General features: G+C 41.2%; 1 protein-coding gene across 1 annotated transcript; it reads left to right on the forward strand.

The window, feature by feature from the left end:
* Positions 1 to 8,625: 8,625 nt before the first annotated feature.
* On the forward strand, positions 8,626 to 20,980 carry EIF6 (eukaryotic translation initiation factor 6). Its single transcript, XM_061631775.1, has 6 exons — positions 8,626 to 8,862; positions 13,779 to 13,864; positions 15,132 to 15,307; positions 17,999 to 18,175; positions 20,041 to 20,222; positions 20,806 to 20,980. Exons 1-6 carry the CDS (start codon positions 8,756 to 8,758, stop codon positions 20,813 to 20,815), a joined length of 738 nt encoding a protein of 245 aa, XP_061487759.1. The 5' UTR covers positions 8,626 to 8,755; the 3' UTR covers positions 20,816 to 20,980.
* The last annotated feature ends 4,983 nt before the right edge of the window (positions 20,981 to 25,963 follow it).

A 25,963-nucleotide genomic window follows, 5' to 3' on the forward strand; every position in this document is an offset into this window, starting at 1 on the left:
AGTTACATATTTTAGTTAGCAGATCAGCAATTTCACATTTGAGTTCTTTGAGAACTCTTGGGTGGATGCCATCCGGGCCCGGTGATTTGTCCGTTTTTATATTGTCCATTAAGCTTAGAACTTCCTCTCTCGTTACCACTATTTGTCTCAGTTCCTCAGAATTCCTTCCTGCAAATGTTAGTTCAGGTTCAGGGATCTGCCCTATATCTTCCACTGTGAAGACAGATGCAAAGAATTCATTTAGCTTCTCTGCAATCTCCTTATCGTTCTTTAGTACACCTTTGACTCCCTTATCATCCAAGGGTCCAATCATCTCCCTAGATGGTCTCCTGCTTTGAATGTATTTATAGAATTTTTTGTGGTTGGTTTTTATGTTCTTAGCAATGTGCTCCTCAAATTCTTTTTTAGCATCCCTTATTGTCTTCTTGCATTTCTTTTGCCAGAGTTTGTGTTCTTTTTTATTTTCTTCATTTGGACAAGACTTCCATTTTCTGAAGGAAGACTTTTTGCCTCTAAGAGCTTCCTTGACTTTGCTCGTTAACCATGCTGGCATCTTCTTGGCCCTGGCGGTACCTTTTCTGATCTGCGGTATGCACTCCAGTTGAGCTTCTAATATAGTGCTTTTAAACAACTTCCAAGCATTTTCGAGTGATGTGACCCTCTGGACTTTGTTTTTCAGCTTTCTTTTTACCAATCCCCTCATTTTTGTGAAGTTTCCTCTTTTGAAGTCAAATGTGACCGTGTTGGATTTTCTTGGCAATTGGCCAGTTACATGTATGTTTAATTTAATAGCACTGTGGTCACTGCTCCCAATCGGTTCAACAACACTTACATCTCGCACCAGGTCCCGGTCCCCACTGAGGATTAAGTCCAGGGTTGCCGTCCCTCTGGTCGGTTCCATGACCAACTGGTCTAGGGAACAGTCATTTAGAATATCTAGAAACTTTGCTTCTTTGTCATGACTGGAACACATATGCAGCCAGTCTATGTCCGGGTAGTTGAAGTCACCCATTACTACCACATTTCCTAGTTTGGATGCTTCCTCAATTTCATATCTCATCTCAAGGTCTCCCTGAGCATTTTGATCAGGGGGACGATAGATCGTTCCCAGTATTAAGTCCCTCCTGGGGAGGGACTCTTGACTAATGTCTCCATTTTTGTTAAGGACTGTGCCGAGGTATTGATAATCCTTGACAAGTTCAATGTCCTCGTTGTCAACTGTAAAGTTACATAAATCTTCTGTTGTCATTACTTTAGTCTTCTTGATGTTCAGCTGTAGTCCGGCTTTTGTGCTTTCCTCTTTAACTTTCCTCAGCTTTCGTTTCAAATCATTACTGGTTTCTGCTAAGAGTATGGTATCGTCTGCATATCTTAAATTATTGATGTTTCTCCCTCCAATTTTCACACCTCCTTCATCTTGGTCCAATCCCGCTTTCCGTATGATATGTTCTGCGTACAGATTAAACAAATAGGGTAATAAAATACAACCCTGTCTCACACCCTTTCTGATGGGGAACCAATCGGTGTCTCCATTTTCTGCCCTGACAGTAGCCTCTTGTCCAGAGTATAGATTGCGCATCAGGACAATCAGATGCTGTGGCACCCCCATTTCTTTTAAAGCATTCCATAGTTTTTCATGATCTACACAGTCAAAGTCTTTGCTGTAGTCTATAAAGCACAGGGTGATTTTCTTCTGAAATTCCTTGCTCCGTTCCATTATCCAACATATGTTTGTGATATGATCTCTGGTGCCTCTTCTCTTCCTAAATCCAGCTTGGATGTCTGGCATTTCTCGCTCCATATATGGTAAGAGCCTTTGCTGTAGAATCTTGAGCATTTCTTTACTTGCATGGGATATTAAGGAAATAGTTCGATAATTATTGCATTCTCTGGGATCCCCTTTCTTTGGAAGTGGGATATATATTGAACACTTCCAGTCTGTGGGCCATTGTTTAGTTTTCCATATTTCTTGACAGATTTTTGTCAAAATTTGGACAGATTCAGTCTCAGTAGGTTGTAGCAACTCTATTGGTATGCTATCTGTTCCTGGTGATTTGTTTCTTCCAAGAATTTTAAGAGCAGCTTTCGCCTCACAGTGTAACATTTCTGGTTCTTCATCATATGGTTCCTCCGTGAATGAATCTGTCATCCTGTCATCTCTTGTATAGAGTTCTTCAGTGTATTGCTTCCATCTTCCTTTTATTTCATCTCGGTTAGTCAGTGTGTTCCTCTGTTGATTATTCAACATCCCTACTCGTGGTTTCAATTTCCCTTTCATTTCTCTAATCTTTTGGAATAGGGTTCTTGTTCTTCCCATTTTGTTGTCCTTTTCTATCTCTGTACAATAACTATTGTAATAGTTTTCTTTGTCCCTACGTACTAGTCGTTGTATAGTTGCATTTAGGGTTCTGACCGTGTTTCTATCTCCATTTGCTTTTACTTTCCATCTCTCTTTATCCATTTGAAGAGTTTCTTCAGTCATCCATTGAGGTCTTTCTCTCTTTTTAACAAGAGGTATTGTCTTTTTGCATTCTTCCCTGATAATGTCCCTGACTTCAGTCCATAGTTCTTCTGGCTCTCTGTCAACTAAGTTTAAAGCCTCAAACCTGTTCCTTATTTGATCTTTATATTCTTCTGGGATGTTATTTAAATTGTATTTTGGCATTATGAGTGCTTTGTTATTCTTCTTTAGCTTTACTCTGATTTTCGATACGATCAGTTCATGATCTGTACCGCAGTCTGCTCCTGGTCTTGATTTTGCAGAAAGTATGGAACTTCTCCATCTTCTGTTTCCAATAATCAATTTGATTCCTGTATTGACCATCTGGTGATGTCCACGTGTACAGTCGTCTTTTTGGTTGCTCAAAAAATGTGTTGGCAAGAAACAAATTATTGGCTTCACAGAATTCAGTAAGTCTTTCCCCTGTTTCATTTCTGTCACCTAAGTCCCATTTCCCCACAATTCCTAGTTCTTCTCTGTTCCCTGCTTTTGCATTCCAGTCCCCCATGATTATCATCATATCTTGTTTTGTTGTGTGATCAATTTCCTCCTGTACTTCTGTGTAAAATCTCTCCAATTCTTCTTCTTCTGCGTTTGATGTTGGAGCGTAGACTTGGATGATGGTTATGTTAATAGGTTTCCCGTCTAATCTCATTGATATCACTGGCTCAGTCCTTGCGTTGTAGCTCCTAATTGCTTTTGCTACATCACCTCACTATTAAAGCAACCCCGTTTCTTCTTGATTTCTCATTTCCTGCATAAAATATTTTGTAGTTGCCTGATTGAAAATGTCCCATTCCAGTCCATTTTAATTTGCTCACGCCAAGTATTGTGATGTTGATACGCTCAATTTCTTGCTTGACAATTTCTAACTATCCCTGGTTCATGCTTCTCACATTCCATGTTCCTGTTGTCGTACAACTCCGAACTCTCCTTTCGCATCTGTGCGCATCAGCCTCTGGGCTTCCTTTCAGCTTTGACCCAGCTGCGTCATTAGTCACAGCGCTACTTGTACTTGTCCTTTGTTCTTCCCCAGTAGCTCGGTGAGTGCCTTCTGACCTGGGGGTCTCATCTTCTATCACTATCTCGTGTTGCATTTTGGATACTCTGTTCATAGGGTTTTTGTGGTATGAGGTGGTTTACCATTGGCTTCTACTGAGTTTGGATGCATCTTAGTCTGGTGTCTCAGCTTTGACCATTCCGCCATGGGTACCCCTGCTAGGAGTCTAGCCTGTTGGTCTAGACTCCTGACGGCATTGCTCTCAGCTTCTTCAACACTCTGAAACCCCTTCACCACGTTAAGGTGTGCATCCTAAAGGGAGTCATTATTACCTATCCAGATGAAATTCCCAGCTGGCACATCCATTTATGGAAAATCCTATTTCTCCTTCATTCAGACTGCATTGTTGAGTTCCTCTAGAGCTTGGAATGAACTAGTTTGGTTTAACAAAGTCCACGGAATTAGTTCAAAATACCTGAAAATAGTTCCCATAATTGCCAAGTGAACTGAACATGAAGTATGTCCATTTTGGGGTAGAACTGAACAATTTATTTATAATTTATAAATTTCTAGTTCATCTTCAAGCTCATTCTCCTACATATGGTTTTTACTCCTTAGACCAGGGATTCACAAATTGTGGTCCGCAAACCACCAGTGGTCCATGAGGTGGTCCACAGTGTGTCTGGAAAAATACAATTAAAAATCATACAGCATCTAGCACCATGCATTACAATGGCTCAGAGCTTGGAAGATTACTTTCAAAAAGTAATAAATTACAGTTACAGTTACATGGCCCCCAAAAAGTAGTAATTACCATTACAATTACAATTGCTCCGAAAGTAACTGATTACTTTACTTTTACTCAAAAGTAATCGCTACAATTACATTTCAGTTACTTTTTAAAAAAAATACGCCTACAAGGTGCTGGCCTTGGCTGCTGCACATCTAAGTAGCCTAAAACAACATTAAAAATAAGCACATACACGCAGAGGGTAGTAGAATTTTTTTCCATAAGATTAACAGAATGGCATAACAGAATCTCACATCCCCTCACCCCACCCCCAGCAATGATGATACCCCAACACACATATTTTTTGTATATATATATTGCCTCCAGCTCTTTTCTCCTTCCATTCCTGTCAATTTTTAAACAATTGTTTTCTCTACCCAGTCTCGCTTTCCACCTCCTCTCTCATCACCTCCTAAGCACCCACAGAGCATGAAGGAAGAACAACGCTGCACAGAAGCCCAATTTGAAGAACATGATTTTTATTCACAGATCAGAGGAGCAGAAGACTTCCCCTGCTCCCCCCCAAGTAATGCGCAAAAGTAATGCTGGAAACATTACAATTACTCCTCAAAAGTAATGAAGTTACTACTCATTCTATTACCAGCAAAATGTAATGAAGTTACCCACTCGTTACTCAAAAAAGTAATAAATTACAAGTAATTCGTTACTTGTAACTAGTTACTTCCAAGCTCTGCAATGGCTACAACAGAACAGAAAAATCATCCTCAGCAATTTTCAAGTGGTTCATAACAGGAAAAAAAGTTGCGGAACCACCGCTTAGACTCTTTGGGCCCTTTAGCTTAAATATCATAATTGTTGGGGGAAGTCATTAAACAATTCACATTCTACTGTGTGTATGCTTTGGTGTTTTCTTAGCTTCTTAGGTATATTTTTCACTTCAGCACAGCAGCTTGTAACATTCTGAATGCTGGGAAAAAAAAGGCAAGGATCATTTGGACGAACTTGAACTGTGAACTGAATGTGAACCAAAAGAGTTTGTTTTGTAAAGGGGTAAACATGAACTTGAATTAGTTCCTTTTTGGACGTCTTCAACCTGAACCAGTTCCTGTTAAAAATTAACTTTACAAGCTGTGCATATCTCCATCTGTGGAACTGCTGTAGTTGGATTGTGGTTGCTCTAGTGTACGTGTGGGAGACTTTGGCCCTCCTGATGTTGCTTGCCTAAAACTCCCATCAACCCCAGCAAGGGTCAATGGCCAGGGATTATAAGAGTTATAGTTTAGCAGTATCTGGAGACCCAAGATTCCCCAAACATGCTCTGGTGCAGGGGTGGACAACCTGCCATCCTCAGCCTAATTTCAAGCAGGGGACAAAGGGGAAAGGGGAAATGACAGAAAGGGAGTGACTGTTGTGCACCCCTCAAAGGAGTGTGGCCTTCAACATAAAAAGTTTTTACACCTGCTCAAATGCGTCATGGGCCTCTGTGACATCACTGTGATAAATGCCCTTCCCATGCCTCACCCAGATACCTTTAAAACATACATACAAAGATTTGGGGCAGTGTTTGTTCCAAGGATGAAAACCAGGCATACACAGCCCATCAATGATGAGAAGATTTTTTAAAAGATTGCTGTCCCCATTTGTCCTCAGTAAATATAGGGGTGTGCATGAGGTCTGTGTTACCATAAATAACTGGGGAATCAAAGTGATTCATGTCATGATCTCATGTTCCTGAGTCAGATCATACTGTTGAGGTAGGTCAGGGAGTCCCTGGTCTTCCAAGTAGCTCTGTTGCCTGTTTTTCCAAAAAGTACAACCTTTTCCCCCCTGAGAAACAAAACCAAGCTGATCGGGGAAATATCCACAGCTTGAGAGAGGAGGTATGAAAATCACTTCTACCATAATTCAAGAGGTTGCTCTTAAGGTATTCTTTTGATGACATTGGACACCAGTGAATCTCCACTGCATTAATAAAAGTTTATCCTCTTGATGCTGGCCGGGCTGCGATGCTGCGGGATCCTTCATTTATGTTGGGAATGCATTCCTGTTAGATTGTTTTGGAATTTATTTTTTAGTTGTACTTCAGATCTTGTGGGTCAACACTTATCTCCTGATCTGGTGCTGGCCTTGGTATCAATGGAAAGTGATTGTAACTGCTGGGTGTTGCATAGAGAGTTAGTGGCCTTCTTGATGTTGGCTGCTAGGATGGAAATTTCTTTCCACTGGAAAATGGGATCTGAATTACTTTACATAACTGGTTGGAGAGAGTATGGGAGATAGCACTATCAGAGAGGCTAAAGCGGTGTATTTGAGTAGTTGGAGGACAATTAAAAAAAGAAAATTCTGATTTAATAGGGTTTATCTTTCTGAATTGTGTTAACAGAGACTCTCATATTATTCAACCCCCCCTTTTGCATGTTACTCTTTGGAGGGGTTTGGTCTGTCATTGGTTGGCAGATGCCTTATAATCTACTTTTGTGTTATTTTGAGGAAAATTTGATGTATTCTATTGTAGTATTTCCTTACATATATAATTCACACAAAATTGTACTCATAACATTGTACTCTGATGTTTAATTTGTTATCTTTATTGTTGAAACTAATAAGAGCATGTAAAAAAGAGAGGAGGAAGAGGTGTATGGGAGAAGGGATCTTTTGTTTTGATCAGCAGGCTTAGTTTGTCATCACAGTGAATTACTTTACTAGTGCACTCCCAATCACAGTGAGTTGTTCATGTGAGTAATCTGTGACAGCAGATGGTACAACCGCATTTGGAATAACTGTGTACAGTTCTAGGCACCTTACCTCAAATAGGATATTGTAATGCTGGAAAAGGTTCCAAAAAGGGCAACTAAAATTATCAAGAGGTTTAAGTAACTGCCCTGTGAGGAAATATTACAGCATTTGGGGACAGTAAGTTTAGAAAAGAAGTGAGTGAGGGGGAACCTGATAGAGGTGTATAAAATTATGCATGATGTGGAGGAAAGTACAAAAGCAGGACTACAAAAGCAGGTCTTCAAACTTTTAGACATCTGAAATGGTGCTGGGAATTGTAGCTCTGTTAGCTGCCTCTCAGCCTCAGAGGAAGGCAATGGTAAACCACCTCTGAATACCGCTTACCATGAAAACCCTATACGTAGGGTTGCCATAAGTCGGGATCAACTTCAAGGTAGCCCATTTACATTTTTTTAGGGGTAAACTACAGTTCCCAAGATTTGTGTATGGTAGTTATGAAAAAAATGTCAGACAGAGGTTGATCGAGGAAGATGTCATGTGGACATTGCAAAAATAAGTAAACAGAAGCAGGTTTAAATACACATTAAACTCTGGTGTGAACATTAAACTGTAACCACTCTGAGAACAGGAAGCTTGTCCTACTTTCTATTACTCAGGCCAAACGCTATGATACTTAGTGTCCTTCCTTCCATTGCCCGACGTCTAGGACATACCTTTCCAGCACCAAGTGGCCTTGGGAAAGAGTCGGGAACTTTGGCAATTACAGTAATAGGAGCAGTAGCCGCCTGGAGGGCGGCAACCAAAGAGACTTCAAAGTGATTCATATAGTTGTCTGAAGCGGGAATTTCCAGGTTTGAACTGAGTGGTGTTTTTTTTAATCCCCTCTGGGGCATAAGTGAGGGCTACTATAGAAATCCTTGGAAAAGAAATCTAGGATTTTAGCATAGCTGAGATTGGTCCGCAGAACCCAGAAGTAAAATTATAGCAACAAAAAGAGGAGTGCTCTTTTAAACCTGGATGTTATTTCATGTGAGAAAAAACTATTTTTGAGGTTTAAAACAAAGAAACAAAACCCTGACAATACAAATGAAGTCCATGATCCTCATACTACTGGTTGTGAGGATGTTATGACAGCCCTGCAATATAGTTCATTACTAATATTGCAGGTTAAAAGTGAGATTGATTGGGATTTCTAGCCAAACCCCCCCCCAAACGAAACACCCATCAGATTACAACAAATATCACCCGCCTTACATTTCTCCTTCATACCCTCTCCAAGCCCAAATCCTGCCCTCAACTGCATGCAAAAGCTTTGTGCTCTATTGATTTGCAATGTAAACGTGTCCTGCTAATGGCAATTTTTAAAAATTATTTTATATTAAAACTGAGTTAGAAAAAGTATGAACGCTTTATTTGCTGTTACTTTTTGCTGCTTTTTTCTGGGGTTGTGGAACATTCTTATGCCCAGCCACTAATACGAAAAAATCCTGGATTTCTCCATGGTTTTCTATAAGCAACTCCCTATTCTAGGGTGCGGTGAGAGTCGAGAGAGAAAATTGGCGTCTCTAGAGCCAAACTGGAATCCGACAGCTGTATTTACCTGTATTCAGTCTAAATCTGTGCGTGACGCCGACAACGAGAAGCGGAAGTGACGTTATTCTTTGTTTCCGGGCGACGGGGCTCGAGGCCTGTCCGCGTGTCTAAGAAACGGCCGAAGGGCGGCTTCTGGCTTTTTCTCTTCCTCCTTTTTGCCGGTTCTTTTACGGTTATGGCGGTCCGGGCCAGCTTCGAGAATAACAACGAGATCGGCTGCTTCGCTAAACTGACCAACACCTACTGCCTGGTGGCCATCGGAGGCTCGGAGGGCTTCTACAGGTAAGTGGAGGAGCCGAACCGCAGGCTGAGCCCCGCGCTGGCTCTCTCCCCTGCTCATTGGGCGGGATGTTTCGGCCGCATTCGTTCCCCTGACGGTGCCTTTCCTTCAGTCGCCCTACAGTGGGGTCCTGATGCCTTAGGGGCCTTGCCCAGGACTAGTCGCGACTCGCGAGAAGGAAGCTGATCCCTCTGATTCCACCTCAGCCGCCTCCTTGGCTTTCTTCCCCGGCCCCCCATCGGTAAGGTTATGCAGGAATTAGGCTTACTAGATCAGAAGCATCCCAAACCCTGAGATTTCAGGGGTGGCTCCTAGTGATGTCATAAGGAGCGGGCCCTAGAATCAACCACAGTTGCTTGGAGCATAACACTCAAATAAAAAAATGTTCTGATTGGAAATTAAGATAGAAATCGTAGCTGTGAGGGTGCTTCCAGGTCCAGCTGACGTGACAGGATCATTCCTTCTTACCTGTTTAGAGAGCTTGGGTAAGGAACATTTAATCTAGCCTATTTGCTTTTGGCAAGAAGGGTTTTGTTGGGGAAATTTGAACCCAGGGCCTGAAATATAAATCTCAGAGACTCAAATAGTCAAACCTAGAATGCTTAAGTCCCCTGGGTTTCGTTTTTCCCTAGTGTGGGAAAGCAATCTCAGAGGTGCCGGCTAGGTTGTGACATTGTTTTGAGAAGATAACCACACTCTGTTCTGTTCTCCCTGCACTTTACACTACTTCAACACCCACATATCTTTCTTGCAAAATCAGCATAACAATTCCATAGTTCTTATTAAAATTGTAGAAGTTAGAGTGACCCTTTACATGTACGCACTTCCATGTTTATGATTTCTAAGCGCTAATCCAAACCCCTTCCTCATTGCCTTGTTTAAAATATTGTTCACAGTCCTGACTTTCAATGCAATAACATCCTGTCTTTTAACACAACACATGATATGTAGTTTGGGCTTGTTGTTTTTTTCCCTTTATGTTATGATGTATTCTGTCTGCTAATATTTTTGTTTGAAAAACCTATAAAATGGTGAAACATACAATAAACAGGGCTCTCTTCCTCGCCAGACTGCCGTGTCTGTGTGAGCTTGAGACCCACCTTTTTGATCAAGAAATGTGTGTGTGTCTACTTGGTATCTGGCTGAACATCCAAAGCAGGTAATTGGAAACCCCTTTGCTCGCACTCCTTCCCGGGATACTAGGTGAGCAAGCCCACCTTTGGTGGGAACAAAAGTCACCCTAACAATCTAAATGCCCTCAGGCCAGGCCAGGTCACCAGAAGGTTGTTGTAGGAAGAAGGGAGCCTAATGCTGTGGAGATGTTAGATGGGAGCACTTAGGAGTAATGATGGATGCCCCTGAAACCTCCAATTCTAAACACACTTACTAAGGGACTAAGCCCCATAGAACTCAATAGGACTTCTGTCTAGATATTGTTAGGATTTTGCTGTTTGCAAGGCTTGACTAGGAATCCTTTGCAAACAGGGTCGGCAACCCCCTGTCTGGAATGCCCTGCCTGCCTTTTAATGTGGTTACTCCAAACTTCTTTACAGACTCAACCCTTCACTGCAGAGAGAGGTTTGAGAAATGAGTAAGAGTTAAGAAGATTCTCTATTCTTTCCTGCCTATTCTGTGGGCTGCTATAAACAAACTTTGACAGCCAATCCAATTCCAGTGAGTAATAACTGACAGAGAGAAAACACACATGGTTTGACCTACCTTCACAGGCAGTAGATTGGGAACAGCAGCAGTTGCACCCCTACTTCCCAGTACGTGAATTCTCTTTTACCACTATTGAGCAAGAAACAAACCATCATGCAAATAACAAGGTGCATCAGTGGGTTTAAGGGGGTTGAGCTGGCCACATGGAACCACTGTTGTTGCTTCTATTGATGTAAGAAAGTAAGGTCAGAGGTAAATGAAATGCAGATAGAAAAAGAAAAGACAGTGATGATTTCCTAAATGCAGTACCATACCAACCACAAGAAGATTCCCATGAGTAAGACAGAAAACTCAGCATCCCACAACCAGTCACGGTTCCTAACCAAAACTAAAAAAATCCTGACAGCCAGTCAGCCAAGGTCACAGAAATCCCCAGGCAGCACAAGCTGACCCGGGAGCTGCAATTAGTGCAGAATGCTGCAGCAAGAATGCTGACATGAATGACCCTATCAGCACAAAATATCTCTGCTCTGAAATCTGCACTGATTGCTGATTTGCTACCAGGCCACGTTCAAGGTGTGTTTTCCATGTTATGGGTTCCACATAGTACTTGTTCTGCTTTTGTGAGAAATCGATCCTTTAGTGTGACAGTACCTACACTTTGGAACTCCCTGCCTATTTACATTAGGCAGGTCCCTTCGTTGTACTCATTTTGGCACCTGCTAAAAGCATTTTTGTTTCGGCAAGCCTACCCAGGCATGTAGAAGCTATTATGTTTTTAATCTGTTTTTAACTCATTATTGGTTTTACTATTTTGAATGTTTTTAAATACCCATCTTTACCTGTTTTGCCAATAGTTTTATTGTTTTAATTCCTTCTATAAACTGCTTTGAGGTTTTTTACAATAAAGTAGTATATAAATGTTGTAAATAAAATATATAAATAAATTTCTGACTCACTGTGGCCCTTGGGTCTCTTTCCTCTTTTATAGTCAGGCCATTTGGTACCATCTAGCTCAGTACTGCTGACATAGACTAGCATTGGCTCTCCAGGATTCCAGGCAATAGTCTTTTCCAGTGATTGAATTTTGGACCTTTGCATGCAAAGCATGTGCCCTACCACTGAACTACAACCCTGTTTAAAAAAGTATCTTTTCAAATGGTTCTTTTCATTTCACTAATGAATACACAGCATACTAGGGCAGATCCACATAATAAATTTAAAGCACATGAATCCCACTACAGAATCCTGGGAACTGTAGTTTGTTAAGGGTGGTGGGAACTGTAAGGAGGAAACTAAACTTCCCAGGATTCTTTGGGGGAAAGTCATGTGCTTTATATGCTGGTTGGATGTGCTTTAAATGTGTTATGTGGATCTGTATTACTTCATAAACTTGCCTACATATAGATCATTTCTATTATAGCCCTGGGCTCCTACTGGGAGGAAGGGCGGGATATAAATAAATAAATAAATTTTAAAATGGAAATAAAATGCAAGGTTTACTGGGTGACCATGGGCTACGCACCATCTGTCAGCTTAATCTGCCCATCAGGGTGAAAACAGAAGGGGACCATGACCACCCTAAGTTGCAATCCTGTGCATGTTTTCTCAGAAGCAGGTCCCAATGTATTCAATGGGGCTTACTCAGATAGGGAAGCATGCACAGGACTGCAATTCGGTGATAAGTTCAGAATCATGCCACGTTAAGCTGTTTTGCAACTGCTTTATACTTGTTTTATGGTTATTGGATTTTAAATGGCTTTATTTCTTGTTGTGAGCTGCCTTGGTTTCCAAGCCTAACAGGGTTGTTGGAAAGACTCCATACACACACACACACTGGAGATGTAAAAATACATACACCCCATATAATAGTTTATTGTCAAAACCAGTTGGTCATTGCAGAACATTTTTTTTAAGTATTAGTTTCCTGCCAAATAAAAGCAGTGACACTTAAGTAAGCCCTGCCTAACTGCTTAAAAAAAGGATCAGAAGGCGAGAGAAAGATTTACAACACAATCCTTTTCTGTGTTCACTCAAAAGTCCCATTGATTTTCAGCACAATCCTAACCAAGTCTACTCAAAAGTAAGTCCTACTGAATTCGATGGGGTTAGCTCCCAGGTATGTGGAATTAGCATTTACTCCCAGAAAAGCTTCGTATTGGGAAGATTTTGAAAACAGGTTATGAATAAGACAAACTGCCCTTTTCCAGTAAAATTTAAACTTGTTTGACTCCTTAATTAGAAAAGTATAACAATGCAGTATGTACACTTTTTAAACTTCTGTTCAAAAATTATTTGAAAGATAAAATGTATAATATGCCATTTTTGCAGGTAATTAAAAAACTCTGCATGTACACTTTTATGCCTGCCAAGATCCTGCTGTGATCTTCTGTAGTGCAGTCCTATGCATGCTTACTCAGAAGCAAGTCCCAATCCTGTACAGAGAAAGTACTCTTTATGTTGCTGAAAGCTATATATTTACTGAATTCCTGATGTGAGAGAAACAGGAAAAGGAAACTGAGTTTAGCTATTGCCTGAGGTCAACAAATCCTGTCAATCACAACCCTGACTTCACGTATTGGCTAAAAACCTGAAAGGGCAGGGATCAGAGCCACCAGTACTAACAGAAGTTGTGGGGGGGGGCACAGCTGACAGTTTGGTTTATATCTTTTTAACCAACCACCTAGAAACTTAATTTTTAAAAAAATGAAAGCTAAGAGTCTGGAGATTAAGATGAGTCACCCGGAGAGGACCCCCCAAAACCAGAGTCTCTGGGTGAAAACACCTGGCAACCCTAGTGGGAATCCACTAAGGTGCTGGCCTCTTTTCATCTTGTTGGCTACCTGCGTTTAGTGGCCTTTCTTTTTGAGCCTTAGAGAATGATAAGAGATTTTTAAAAAGGGAGGGGGTCCAGCTGTCATCTCCAGCATTGAAATAGAGTCATTGAACCTTTATTGGTGGTTTATGTGTTTTATTTAAGGATCGTTTGCCTCTTAAATAGGTAAATGTGATAACCAGGTTCTCTCAGCTTAGCAACAAGGTAATGTTATTCATGTTTACTTATGCCACACTAAAAACTTATGCCATAATTAATTTATTAGTCTTTAAGATGCCATAAGCCCCTTTTGGTCTTTCTTCAACAGACTCGTGTGGCTGTCCTGTGCAAGTTTGAGAATGTAGCTGTCATCAAGTACGTTTGAATTGGTTGCCATTTTTTTCTGTCTGTATTTGACCATTTCATTCTGCTGTGTTCTAGTGTATTTGAAGGGGAGCTTGCTGATACCATCCCTGTAGTCCACGCTTCAATTGCTGGATGTCGGATCATTGGCAGAATGTGTGTGGGTAAGTTGCATTATCCAGAGGAATGACACGAACCCTTAAAATGCCAGGGCTGTAGCTCAGTGACAGAGCATCTGCTCTGCAGGCAGAAGATCCCAGGTTCAGTCGCTGGCATCTCCAGGCAGGGCTGGGAACGTCCCTTGTCTGAGACCCTGGAGAGCCAGTCAGTTCAGACAATACTGAGCTACATGGACCCATGGTCTGACTCAGTATAAGGCGGTGCCCTATGTTCCTGTACATTTTCTAGCATTTTAGTCAAGGCCCACCCTCCTTAATAAATATCCCAGTTCCTATCCTGGCATTTTCTCATATACAAAAGGAGTAGGGCAGATTATCACTGCACATTAAAACATCAGATATAGACATACTACACAGTGCTGTTCATATTTTTCTGGATAGTTTTCCAATTGGGTCATTCAGGCACTCTTAAAAAGTTTCTTGCATCTTAATAAGTCTTAGAGTGATGCATCTTAGAGTGTTGGACTGGGACCTGGGAGACCACAGTTCAATTCCCTGCTTGACCATGAAGCTCACTGGGTGATCTTGGGCCAGTCACTGTCTGTCAGCGTAACCTACCTCACAGGGTTGTTGTGAAGATAAAATCAGGAGGGGGAGAAGTATGTACACCAGCTTGAGCTCCTTGGAGGAAAGGGGGGATATAAATGTAAAATAAACAGGCAGACTTGGGTAAGCAGACAGTTACCCTCACTGTCCTCGCACTACTTCAGTCACCACTGTTCCCAGAAAGAGCGAAGCGCTGCAGTCTGCCTAATTGCCGCCCATGGCTCCTTCAGGAGGAAGGACAAGAGATAAATTCAGTGAATGAATAAATAAATAAATGCTCAAGAGAAGGTACTCTAGGCTCAGTAATAAAATCTGGAAGGAGAGTTTTTTTTTCATGTGGTCACTATGGGACATTTAAAAAGTAGCAGTTGGAGCACTTTTCAGTCACCAGTGCCTTATTTTTTCAAAATGTTTATTATGCCTTGGAAATCTGTTGTCAAGCGCTAAAGAAAGATTAAATAACTTAATATAAACTTGTTTTAATTTAACTTATTAAACTGAATTGGGGTGGGAGTATGAAGCTTGCTTTCAGTGTCTGGAGCTGTTTGCCTTGTGACTTACTGTGGTAGGTGAACTGGGCCAGTAATTTTTTCATTGGTGGTTTTTTGGCATTGAGGTTTGTGGGAGAAAGAAAAGGCACGAATTCAGACCTATTATTCCTGAACCTTTTTCTCTTTTCTCTCCCCCCACCCCCGCTTTGTTTTAGGAAACAGGCATGGGTTGTTAGTCCCAAATAATACCACGGACCAGGAGCTTCAGCACATCCGAAATAGCCTTCCAGACTCAGTTCGAATCCAGCGAGTGGAAGAGCGCCTGTCTGCCTTGGGCAATGTCACTACGTGCAATGACTATGTAGCACTTGTCCATCCAGACATCGACAGAGTAAAGGAGTTTTTTTTAAAAAAAAGACAACAACTGTTCAGCAGTTAGCATGCTGCTGTTGCCACTAAATATATATAGAGAGAGTAGTGGTGGTAGTTTAGAGGAGAGCCTCTTTCTTGTGAGGTTTGAGCTGGCAACTGCCTCTGTACCTATATTTTTGGCATCCTGCCTTCCAGGCTCTTGTACATCCCCAGCTGGATTCTACACCAACTTGTGCCAGAGATACAGGTACAGGGGCAGTTGGCAGAATGGAAAAAATGGGTTCTCTAAACGACTACTGCTACTTAACTTTCACTTGGTGGTAGCAGACGGCTAATTTCATTCTACAGTAGAGCCCCGCTTATACAGCGGGTTCCGTTCTGGACCCCTGCCGTAAAGCGGAAAATGCCGTAAAGCGGAACCCCATTGACTTTAATGGTCCGCGTCGCGCGAAAACGGCGCAAAAGGGGGAAAAAACCCTTTAAAATGGAAAATGAAAGCCGCCGTATCAGCGGAACGCCTTAAAGCGGAATCCCGTAAAGCGGGGTCCTACTGTAGTTGTAGCAGATGCTTTTCATTATGGCTTTCCTTCTAGCAATAACGACCACAGGTTGTGTACTATTGATCACTTTTAACTAAGATTCTGTGATTGGAGGCAATGGAAAGTGACTTCACAGTTGAAATCATCATCCTAGGAACATAGGAAGCTGGCTTATTCCGAGTCAAACCATTGGTTCAAAGAAGGAGTCTTTCCCAGCCCTGCTGGATGTGACGGATTGAAACTGAGACCTTCCAAGTGCAAGCTGGTGGTCTACCACAGAGCTACAGCCCTCAATATCTTAACTCTGGCTCTTATAAAAATTAGTGGTAATTTTTTATTATATAGCCACAAATGTGGTTGTATATTAGCCAGCATGGATTTTTTCGCATTCCACAATGTTAAATTGAAAATACCCCCCATGCCATGTGAGTAAAACGGTTCCTTCTGCTGCTTCCCATAAGCTCATTTCAAAACAAAAACTTATAGTCCTGAACTCGGAAACGCTTGCTGAACAACCCTCTAAGTTTTCATGGCGATACACAAAACAGAGAGGATCAAGAGTTCAAAGTGTAAAACGAGGAAAAAATCCAGACCCCTGTTGGACTTTTTTCTTTCAGCGGTCTCATAATTTGTTGAAATTAGTTAAAAATCAGCCATGTTTACAGAGTACCTGTAATCCTATTTCTGACCTTGCCCCATACTCTGACCTTCATCTTCTGCAGTTTAAAAGTTTAAAAATGCCTGGCTGATTTTTAATTAATTAAAAAAAATTAACATTGAAACAGGCATGCTCAGTAAGAACCAACTGTCAGTGTTCTAAAAGCCAGACTCTCAGCTGTTTGGCTTGGCTAATCAGCGCCACACTCACACCAGACATTTATTTCACTTTAGGCAGTCATGATTTCCCCCAAAGAATCCTAGGAATTGTAGTTTGTGAAGGGTGCTGAGAGTTGTCAAGAGACTCGTATTCCCCTGACAGAGCTCCAGTGGCCAAAGTGGTTTAACAGTCAGCCCCTCTTCTGTGGACTGTAGCTCTGTCAGTGGAATAGGGCATCTAGTAGTAAATCCCATTCAACTCTAAGCATGCAAAGGATCAAACCTTCCTTCCTGTCTGCTCCTGCTCCCTCCCTCCTGCCCCTCCCCTTCCCCCCTCCTCCCCTTGCAATCCCCTCCTTTCCCCTCCTTCCCTCTCTTCTCCCTTCCCCCCTTCTCTCAGGTCAGTTTCACCTATCCTAACCATGAGTGCACAGGAGTAAATCCCACTGAACTCAAAAGTATGCAAATAATCAGACCTGCCTTTCCCCTCCCCCTCTCCTTCCCTCTCTCACCTTCCTTCCCATCTTCTTCCTTCTTCCCTGCTCACTCCAGCCCTCCCTCCCTCCTCCCCCCCTCCCTCCCCCCTCCCTCTTTCCTCCCCCCTCCCTCTTTCCTCCCCCCTCCCTCCTTCCTCCCCCCTCCCTCCTTCCTCCCCCCTCCCCCCTCCTTCCTCTCCCCCTCCCCCCCCTTCCTCTCCCCCTCCCCCCCTCCTTCCTCCCCCTCTCCCTCCCTCCTTCCTCCCCCATGGTCAGTTTCACCTGTGCTAAGCATATTTGCAGAGGAGTAAATGCCACTGAACTCAATAAGCATGCAAATGATCAATCCATTCTCAGCAAACTTGCACAGGATCCCATCTCTTACCTCCTGGATTAAAAAGCAGAGAAATTCACTAACAGACAAAAAAACCCTTGCCAACAGATATTTCTATAAAAGTTTAAAAAGCTGGGAAATTGGGCAGCAATAGTGAATGCACTGGGGAGCAGGAGACCTGACCCCTCTGAGATACTGTACTGCCCTACAAATTTGTCAAAATGCAAACACAATTTGGGTTGGTGTTTCACAGTCCAACCACTTCCTTTAGCTTGGAAGAATTTGGTAACGTGCCTCTGAGCATATGATGAGCGGTGGCAACACCGGGAATTAGCCCAGGTAACAGAAATGAGACATGTGCTATGGTGATCTTGTTTTAGCAGGGCGGAAGCAACAGTATTAAGACAGATGATCTAGTTCAGATAGTCACTTTAAATATGCTTTCTTAATGAAATAGATTAATTTGGCATTTGCCTTTAATTAATTAGAGAAGATTTGATGTGTTGGCAACCCTAGTTTTAAACATTCCATATATTTATTTACAGGAGACAGAAGAGATTTTAGCAGATGTACTGAAAGTGGAAGTCTTTAGGCAGACTGTAGCAGACCAGGTGCTGGTGGGAAGTTACTGTGCTTTCAGCAATCAGGGAGGACTGGTGCACCCCAAGACTTCCATTGAAGACCAGGATGAGCTCTCCTCATTGCTACAAGTCCCGCTTGTGGTAACTATTTTTTCTTGTTGAGATTTTTGGAGGGCTTGGTCTCCTTATGCTGTGCAATAGTTAATAGGCTGAATTTGAATTGTTCACCCACCCACTTGCTTGTGACCTGAGAACATGGAGATGAGAGTCCCTCCCACCATCTCTGTCTCAGTGATTGAGTCACCATAGCCACACATTGGCTAATTCAAACCAGGAAACCCTAGTTCTAATTGTTCTTAAATTAAACTGTTTTTTAAATTATGCCGTCTTGTATGGTGCTGGACAATGTATAGAAGAAGCACAGCAAGACTCTTCTCAAACAGAGAAGTGCATAAGCAAAATGGCACAGTAGGAGAATGATATTGGGGGAGGGAGAATATGAAGTGTAATGAAGAATTTGCGTGAATGTTTACAGTAGCAAGAAATTGCATAGTTGTGTTAACTTTTGTTTAATGGCTTGAAAAATGTCCTACAAGAAAGGAAGTGTTTTAAAATGTCTTGGTAAGGATGTGGAGACCCTTTGGGAGAGAGGTTTGAAGGGAGTCCTGTAAATATGCTTTGGGGGGGATAACTATGGTTAAATGAAAAATGGCAGAGTTGATATTGGTATCTCAAGCACTTAATGTACTAGACATGTACCTTATATTGGCTGCATGCAGTGTTAGTGATTTTCATTGGTTTCAAATGGATCAGCCAAGAGCAGAGGCAGTGATTTCCACGTGTAGCTAGACAAGTGCCCCCCTTAAGGGCCTGACTTAAAAGGGATAAAAGCCTTTGCTGCTGCTTGTCTTGCTAATCTTGTTTTAACGTAACTCTTCACATACTTATTCTTACTTGTCTGCCCATCGGAATACACATGCTGCAAAGAGAATCCTGTCAGTCAGTGTAGCTAAATCTTTAGAATACTGAAAAATCATGTATACATTAAAGGGTCTGTCGGTCACAGAAGTCCATGGTTATTTCTACCCTTTTAAAAAAATAATCAGTAGCCAAGGCAGCCTGTGTCTGAGCAGAAATGAGGGTGGGAAGAGAGGTTAACCCTATCCTCACTGGTCCCTTTTCAGTTCAGAATAGCTCTCCACAAGTTGCTCTCTCAGCCATGGAGTTGGGGAGGGAGCTATGGGTTTCCATTATTTTACCTGCATCTTTTTCCCCACAAGGCTGAAAAAGCAGGTTGCAGAGAGTGATTTTTATTTATTTAAAATATTTATATTCTACCCTTCAGTGGGGCACTCAGGGCTGCTCACAATGCCATCATAGACAGTAAATAAAAGGGTTAATATACCCTTTTTCTGTGCAGCTGGAGCCTGTTCAGGACTGCTTCAAGTTTAAAAGAGTTGAAACAGTGGAGGATAACATGAGGAACTATGTGCTATGTGCAGCTGGAGTCTGAGTGGAGTATATGCAGAGCTGTGGGGAAATGCAATATCCCTGAAACAGAAGCACTTTCTTGAAGGAAGATGTTTGGATTCCACACAATAGGTGTGCACTTATGCTGTATGTTGTTTGCAGAGGCACAGAGGATTCTCCAAGGCCACTCAGTGAGAACTGCTGGTTGAGGATTTGGGCCTGGCTTTTCTGCATGCTGTGCTGTATTATGTATGAAATGACGATAGAACATAAAGCATTAGTTTACATATGCCTTCCTGGTTCTGCAGGCCTTGGCTTCTGTGGCCTGTTCAAGACCGTACTTAAAATATTTATGTGCTGCCTTTCCACTAAAAAGTACTCAAGGCAACTGCTTCCAACGACTAAATGATCAGTTACAAATAGTTACTCCTGACCCAGAATACATCCAACCCTGGGTGATGAGGGGTGATACTCTCATGTTTATTGATTAACTTCACAGATAGGCATGTTATGAATGGCTCTGTCTTTGTTACCAGGCTGGGACAGTTAACCGTGGCAGTGAAGTAATTGCAGCTGGAATGGTTGTGAATGACTGGTGTGCCTTCTGTGGCCTGGATACAACCAGCACAGAGTTATCTGTTATTGAGAGTGTCTTCAAACTCAATGAATCACAGCCAAGTACCATTGCTACTACGATGAGAGATTCTTTGGTTGACAGGTAGGTCTGACATTTGTTTTCTCTCTAATCAAGTAAATGCCTCAAGGTGGGTGACAGCCTGGATTCTTATTTTGTGTAACAGAACTTTCCTGCCATTACCTACAAATAGTGATGATTATAGTTCATTGTCTTCATTTGTCTCAATACTTTCACTGTCTGGTACCACTTATCATTTGCAAAGGGAAAACTTTTTCTGTGTATCCCACTCTCCATTTTCACTCATTCTTTGTAGAGTAATTAACATTTGGACCAAAGTTTTCCAAGACTTGAGTGAAGAAGAATAAATCTTGAAAGTCTTTTTAAAAAAAACCTCTTCATCCCCTCTTGCATCTCCGACCAACATGAGCACATTGTGCTTTGTCACTGGCTTAGAATGGGAAAAAGGCAGTGAATGAAGTGGGAAGCCATTGGACTGTTTGCATTTATGCAGTACGTTAAGATCTCCTGACCTGGGTGACAACTCAGAACTGATATGCACAGAATGGCTCTTTCTTAATTTTGGCTCGGTAGCTAATATTTCTATAGCCTTGGTGGAGCCCTGTAAGTATTTTTGGCTAACCTTCATCTCTGCTTCCTTTTATAGCTTGACATGATGGGCTTTCTGGCCACCACAGAAGCTCTGAAGGAATGAAAGGCCAGATTATGACCTTTACTGCACACTGAGCTCTGTTTATTACTGATGCAGACCTGGACCAGGCAGGCTATTCCACCATCAACTTTAAAAAACTGTACAATGTTATAAACAACACTGAATGAAAGAGTATTTGTGTCCCTTTTTGTTAATGTGGCCTGTTTTCATTTATTCTAAGGATGATAAATATTTACAATTGGAGAGAGTATGTTTAAAAAACTATCATTACATGTAATAATGGCTTAAACAATACGGGTTTTTTTCACCATGCATTCATTGGCATCTTGTCAGAACAGCTATCCTTTCCTCATCACACATAGCTGGGATCTTTTTGTTTCAGTGTGGAGCTCTACAGGATAAATTTTACACAGTCTGCAGTCCAGATTAATGCAGCTGGACACATGCTGTTCTCTTACATTCAGTAGTCAGAACCTCACTTGTTAAAAGGAATGAAATAAGGCATGGAGCCTTTTAGCATAGCCCTATGTTCTGTAAAGCCAGTTGCCACCAGCAGTGCTCTGAAATGACAACAGCATTTATCTGTGTAAGAAGGCAGGGTCAAGGCCTCTGGTCTATCCACATGCTTAAGTTAAGGAGTCAACATGTATTGTAATTGTTATATGGTGATAAAGTCTTTGCTTTAGAGGGACAGTAATGTCTTTTAAGTGGTTAATTGTATATATCCATCCATAACAATCTACATATCAAACTACTCTGCAAGTTATGTCTTAAGCCTGCTGTGAGGCTCTGCTTTGTTTCACAGGGCTAGAAGCAATCCTTGGAAGTAAGCAATGGTGTTGCTCAAGAAACTTAGGGGGAAAGTCAGTTTAACTCTAGTAAATCTTAAAACCAGAAACAGTTGTAATGGACCTTGATTTTTTGTACTTCTGTTTAAGGATTATGAGCTGCGTCAAACTTCAAGAGATTGAAAGAACACTTAACGTTTGTTAAACAATCTGGTATTTATTTGAAAGCCTTCCATTATTCTACTACTGTGGATATCTATTTAGCTTTTACTTTCTCTACCTCCTTCAGGTGACTCGCAGGGGTGTTTATTTCAGCTACATAGTCAGCCTTTCTCATTGATCTTCTCCATTACCTACAAGATCAACACTGTCTTCCTCTGAGAGAAGTGGTGATGTAGTATGCTCTGTTCTGTCTAGCTCAAATGCATCCCATATAGAAGGATGGTGTGAGAACCAGATAGAGATATGTTACACTAAGAGTGGTGAACCTATTGCCCTCTAGACATTGCCAGACTACAACTCCTATCGTCTCTGATTGGCTGTGCTGGCTAGGCTGATGAGAGGCCAATAATATCTAGAGGGTCATAGGTTCCTCTTATGTGAAGACGCTTTAGCCTCCAGTGTTGGACTGCTGCTTATGCTGTTTCGAGAATGTCTTGCTCTTTTTGTTCTCTCCCAATAGCATTTCTTACACATTGATGATGTTAAACCAATTCTTTTGTCTAGCAACAAAGATTCTTTATGAACTGTAGTGCTATAAGGCAGCAAAAATATATAGTTAACCTAAGATTTTAGTGCAGGCTATTGAAAGCTCCTTTTTTAGCAATAGTACTATCTTGCTTACAAAAACAAAACAAAAAATCTCAAAAACCCTTACTTCAGCAGCTCTTAAGTTTGTAATGCTTCTAAGATTGAGGTTGCTCACATTAGAGGATCTTATAACTATCCGAGCCTAACCATAACTGTGCCTTGGGGTGCAGCTATAGTGAAAAATAGCTAAGCCACTCGATCCTGGCTACAGCTGCTGCTTCCTACTGACATAGGATGTGGATCCAGTGGCATTAGATTTAGCTATCTAACCCACAAATGACCAAAAAAGGGGGGTATGCATTGAGGGCTAGACATTTACTTCTGCCATGTGGCTATTTTTCTGGGAGTGGCTACACTGCCCGTGTGGAGCAAGTGTAACCCTCTGAGTCAGCTTTTATATATCTTATTAGCAAAACTGGTAGGAAGAATGTTTAGGGGAGCAAGGGCCTTAAGTACTAACCAACTGGAGAGAGAAAGACTGATTTTTTAAAATTCTGAATCTGAAAGAAAGGGAAAATCTGTGTTATACCTCAGCTGTGGGATGTAGAAACAAGCTGACATTAAAAATTAGAAAAACAAAGTCTGCCTCAAAAAACTATTCTAACACTTAAAAATCTTAAATTCAGCAGATCCAGTAAATTTACATCTTAGAAATCGACAGTTTTACTGGAATATTAATAAACTGGTCAGTCTGGGACTTTTCAAAATAATTTGGAAACAGATGTACAAGTGCCCTGACATTCATCTAAAAATGTATCTGGCAAGGTGACAAAACTTCTTTAATAAACTTGTTGGTATTTGATTTCATGAGCATTTGGTCTGTATTATAGCATAAGTAGATTTAGGCCATACAGAACAATGCTAGGGACTAATAAAGCAAGTTGTTTTATAAAGTTTTGATCTGGCTCAAAGAATAAGAACATAAGAAGAGCCTGCTGGATCAGGCCAGTGGCCCATCTAGTCCAGCATCCTGTTCTCACAGTGGCCAGCCCAGGTGCCTGGGGGAAGCCCGCAAGAATGAGATGGGAAATCATGAAACAATAACATGATCAGATAAAATGTTATGTACTGGGCAAGACCAGGTACTGGGAAAGTATTTTCACAATAGAGGTGCAAGACAAAGTTAAAATTCTATTGATAGTCTGACAGAATTAGATGTAGGCCAGTTTGTTACTATAAATCTAGTTAAAATGGTTTTGTGTTCTTTGTCAATCAAGTATGAGCACAGTGCTTTGGAGAATACTTTTATTTGACCTCAGTGATAGTGTTACATAGATAGCTTCCATGGCAGAGTTAGGGCCAATCTGCTATTAAGCTAAAAGTTTCCATGATGTTTTTAAACATATACCTTAAAACTTTAGAGGTGATTTTAATCAATTTTTAAAACAAAAATGGATCTACTTAACACGTTGCCGTAAAATGCCATTTTTGAATTATATATGAAGTTATTTGCTCTGGTAATTTTATGCATCTCCTGACTAATTCCAGAACAGTAGCAGTGTTTAGTATTTTGCAGAAAGGAAGCTTGATAGTATGTGAGTTTAGCCAGGGTGCACCAAAACTCATGGTGAACTTCATAGAAGAGCCAAGTCCCAGGTTTGTAACTTGTATGGATATTTTATTCTGTCCAACTCTTGGATCCCTTTGCAGCTATGCAATTAAATCCACATAAAAATTGAATACTCTGTGTGTGGGGGGGGTTGTGACTAATTCTACCAACCTGCAGTTCACTATTCCAGCATTTTCACAGCCTGTTCAGGTTCATTTTGTTAATAGTGATTGCATGCAAACACCCCACACACAATCTACTGAGGTTTATGTTGGTTCACAAAAGCAATTCATTGCATACATTGTTAAAAGTCAACATGGCCTATCTTAAAAACCATAGTTGCCATGCTCCTCTGAGTTGCTCTTTAATCTACAGCAGCAAAATAGGCAAAATGCTGTAATATCTTAAAAACTGGCTTATTGTGGCATGAGGTTTCAAGGCAACATCAAATGTATGAAGTGTATCAGTTTTTGAAGTATTACACGGCTTTGCTTTTCTAAAATCCAACCTGTCATCTCAGTTTCAACTGAAAGTTAAGGTACTATAGGGAAAGCATCTGATAATTCCTCTGTTGTGTGCTGAAACTGGGATGATCCCATTTCACTCAGTTGTTTGGGGGGGGGATTGAGAGCAAACCCCATCTTTAATAGTTTTAAATTATTTTTCCCCAGCTAGGGAAAAACAACGTAGAATGGATTTGCAGATTAGCATCAGCAGGCATGGGATAAGCCCTCCTCTCTCCCACTGCCCTTTCCCTTGTAGTGGACCCTGCATTTCCATTGTCTCAGCATACAAAAGGTCGGGACCACATTTCTGCTGCATTCCATCCTGGCACAAGTGACAATAGGCTTAGAGTCACTTCATACCTACTATATTCCTACACTGAAATTACTTCCATGCAAGAATTTAAGACTCAGATCAAGGTTGTAATTTATAATCTTATGCTCAGTATGATTACTATATGTAGGATTGTTAAACAAACATGAGCTCCCCCCAAATTGCTCCAAGGGATTGGCTGACCCTTGATAGATGGGGATGTACAGGAAGGGGAAGTGCAACACTGGATGATGTTCTAAGAGGTTTTGCAACATGAACTAGTGCAATGAAATTAAAAATTAAACCCCAGGCTTTTTCTCCAATTACATTCCTACGATTTCTTAATGGCCTGTAGCATAACAGTAAGTAGAAAAACTCCTGAAGAGTCCCCAGAGGATAATGTCTGGCCAACAAGAATACCAAGAACCCACTACATCAAAAGAAGCCAACTTAGTTTGTCCAGCTTTTGAACAAGCCTGAGATGCCTAGTTTTTATACTTGCATGGAAAGCAGGGTTTGACAATTTCTATCAGGCCATCAAGATTACAACAAGCAAATGTCTACTACAGTACACTTAAAAAAAAGTGTACTTTTCTCTCTCTCTTTTAAAGATACATGTGCCGTTCAAGAAGTATTTAAATGTTAATACTGTAAAATACTGCAATTTACTTTCCACATTTTGGGGTACTTGCTATATTAAAGTTTCTAAATTGCAAGCTTTAGGGTAACTTCAACCATGAATTATTGATGCCTCCCCTTTCCATCATTGTAAACTTCATTACCTCCACCAAAATTCTCACTATAATCTTGCTGAAAAAATCTTAGCATCCTAATCTAAATACTACTTGGCCTCCATTTACATTGGGAAAAGTATCAATGACTACTAGTTATGGCTGAGTACCACTTCTAGTATCAAAGATGGTATGTTTCAGAGTACCAGCTGCTGGTGAACAAAATGTGGAAAATGCTGTTGTGTTAATGTCCTGCTTGCAGGCTTTCTGTAGGCATCTGGTTGACCACTTTGAGAATAGAATGGTGGACGAACGGCTTTAGTTCACAGCGTCCAAATAACTAGTAGCAGAGAGAATGAGCAGATTCATCAAAAAAAAAGTAGATCAGGAAAAATAGTCCCAGCCATATATTACACAAAGGTCTTATAAATCAAAAAGATTTCTTATCTCTCCCAATC

The sequence above is a fragment of the Rhineura floridana genome, chromosome 6, assembly GCF_030035675.1.
Source record: "Rhineura floridana isolate rRhiFlo1 chromosome 6, rRhiFlo1.hap2, whole genome shotgun sequence".
NCBI classification, from domain to species: domain Eukaryota; kingdom Metazoa; phylum Chordata; class Lepidosauria; order Squamata; family Rhineuridae; genus Rhineura; species Rhineura floridana.

Bases quoted from the DNA above. Each gene is read 5' to 3' on its own strand.
- EIF6 (XM_061631775.1), top strand. From the start codon at position 8,756: ATGGCGGTCCGGGCCAGCTTCGAGAATAACAACGAGATCGGCTGCTTC. The intron at 15,308-17,998 runs GTAAAGGAGTTT...ATTTATTTACAG, and splicing joins TCCATCCAGACATCGACAGA to GAGACAGAAGAGATTTTAGC. The intron at 18,176-20,040 runs GTAACTATTTTT...CTTTGTTACCAG, and splicing joins TGCTACAAGTCCCGCTTGTG to GCTGGGACAGTTAACCGTGG.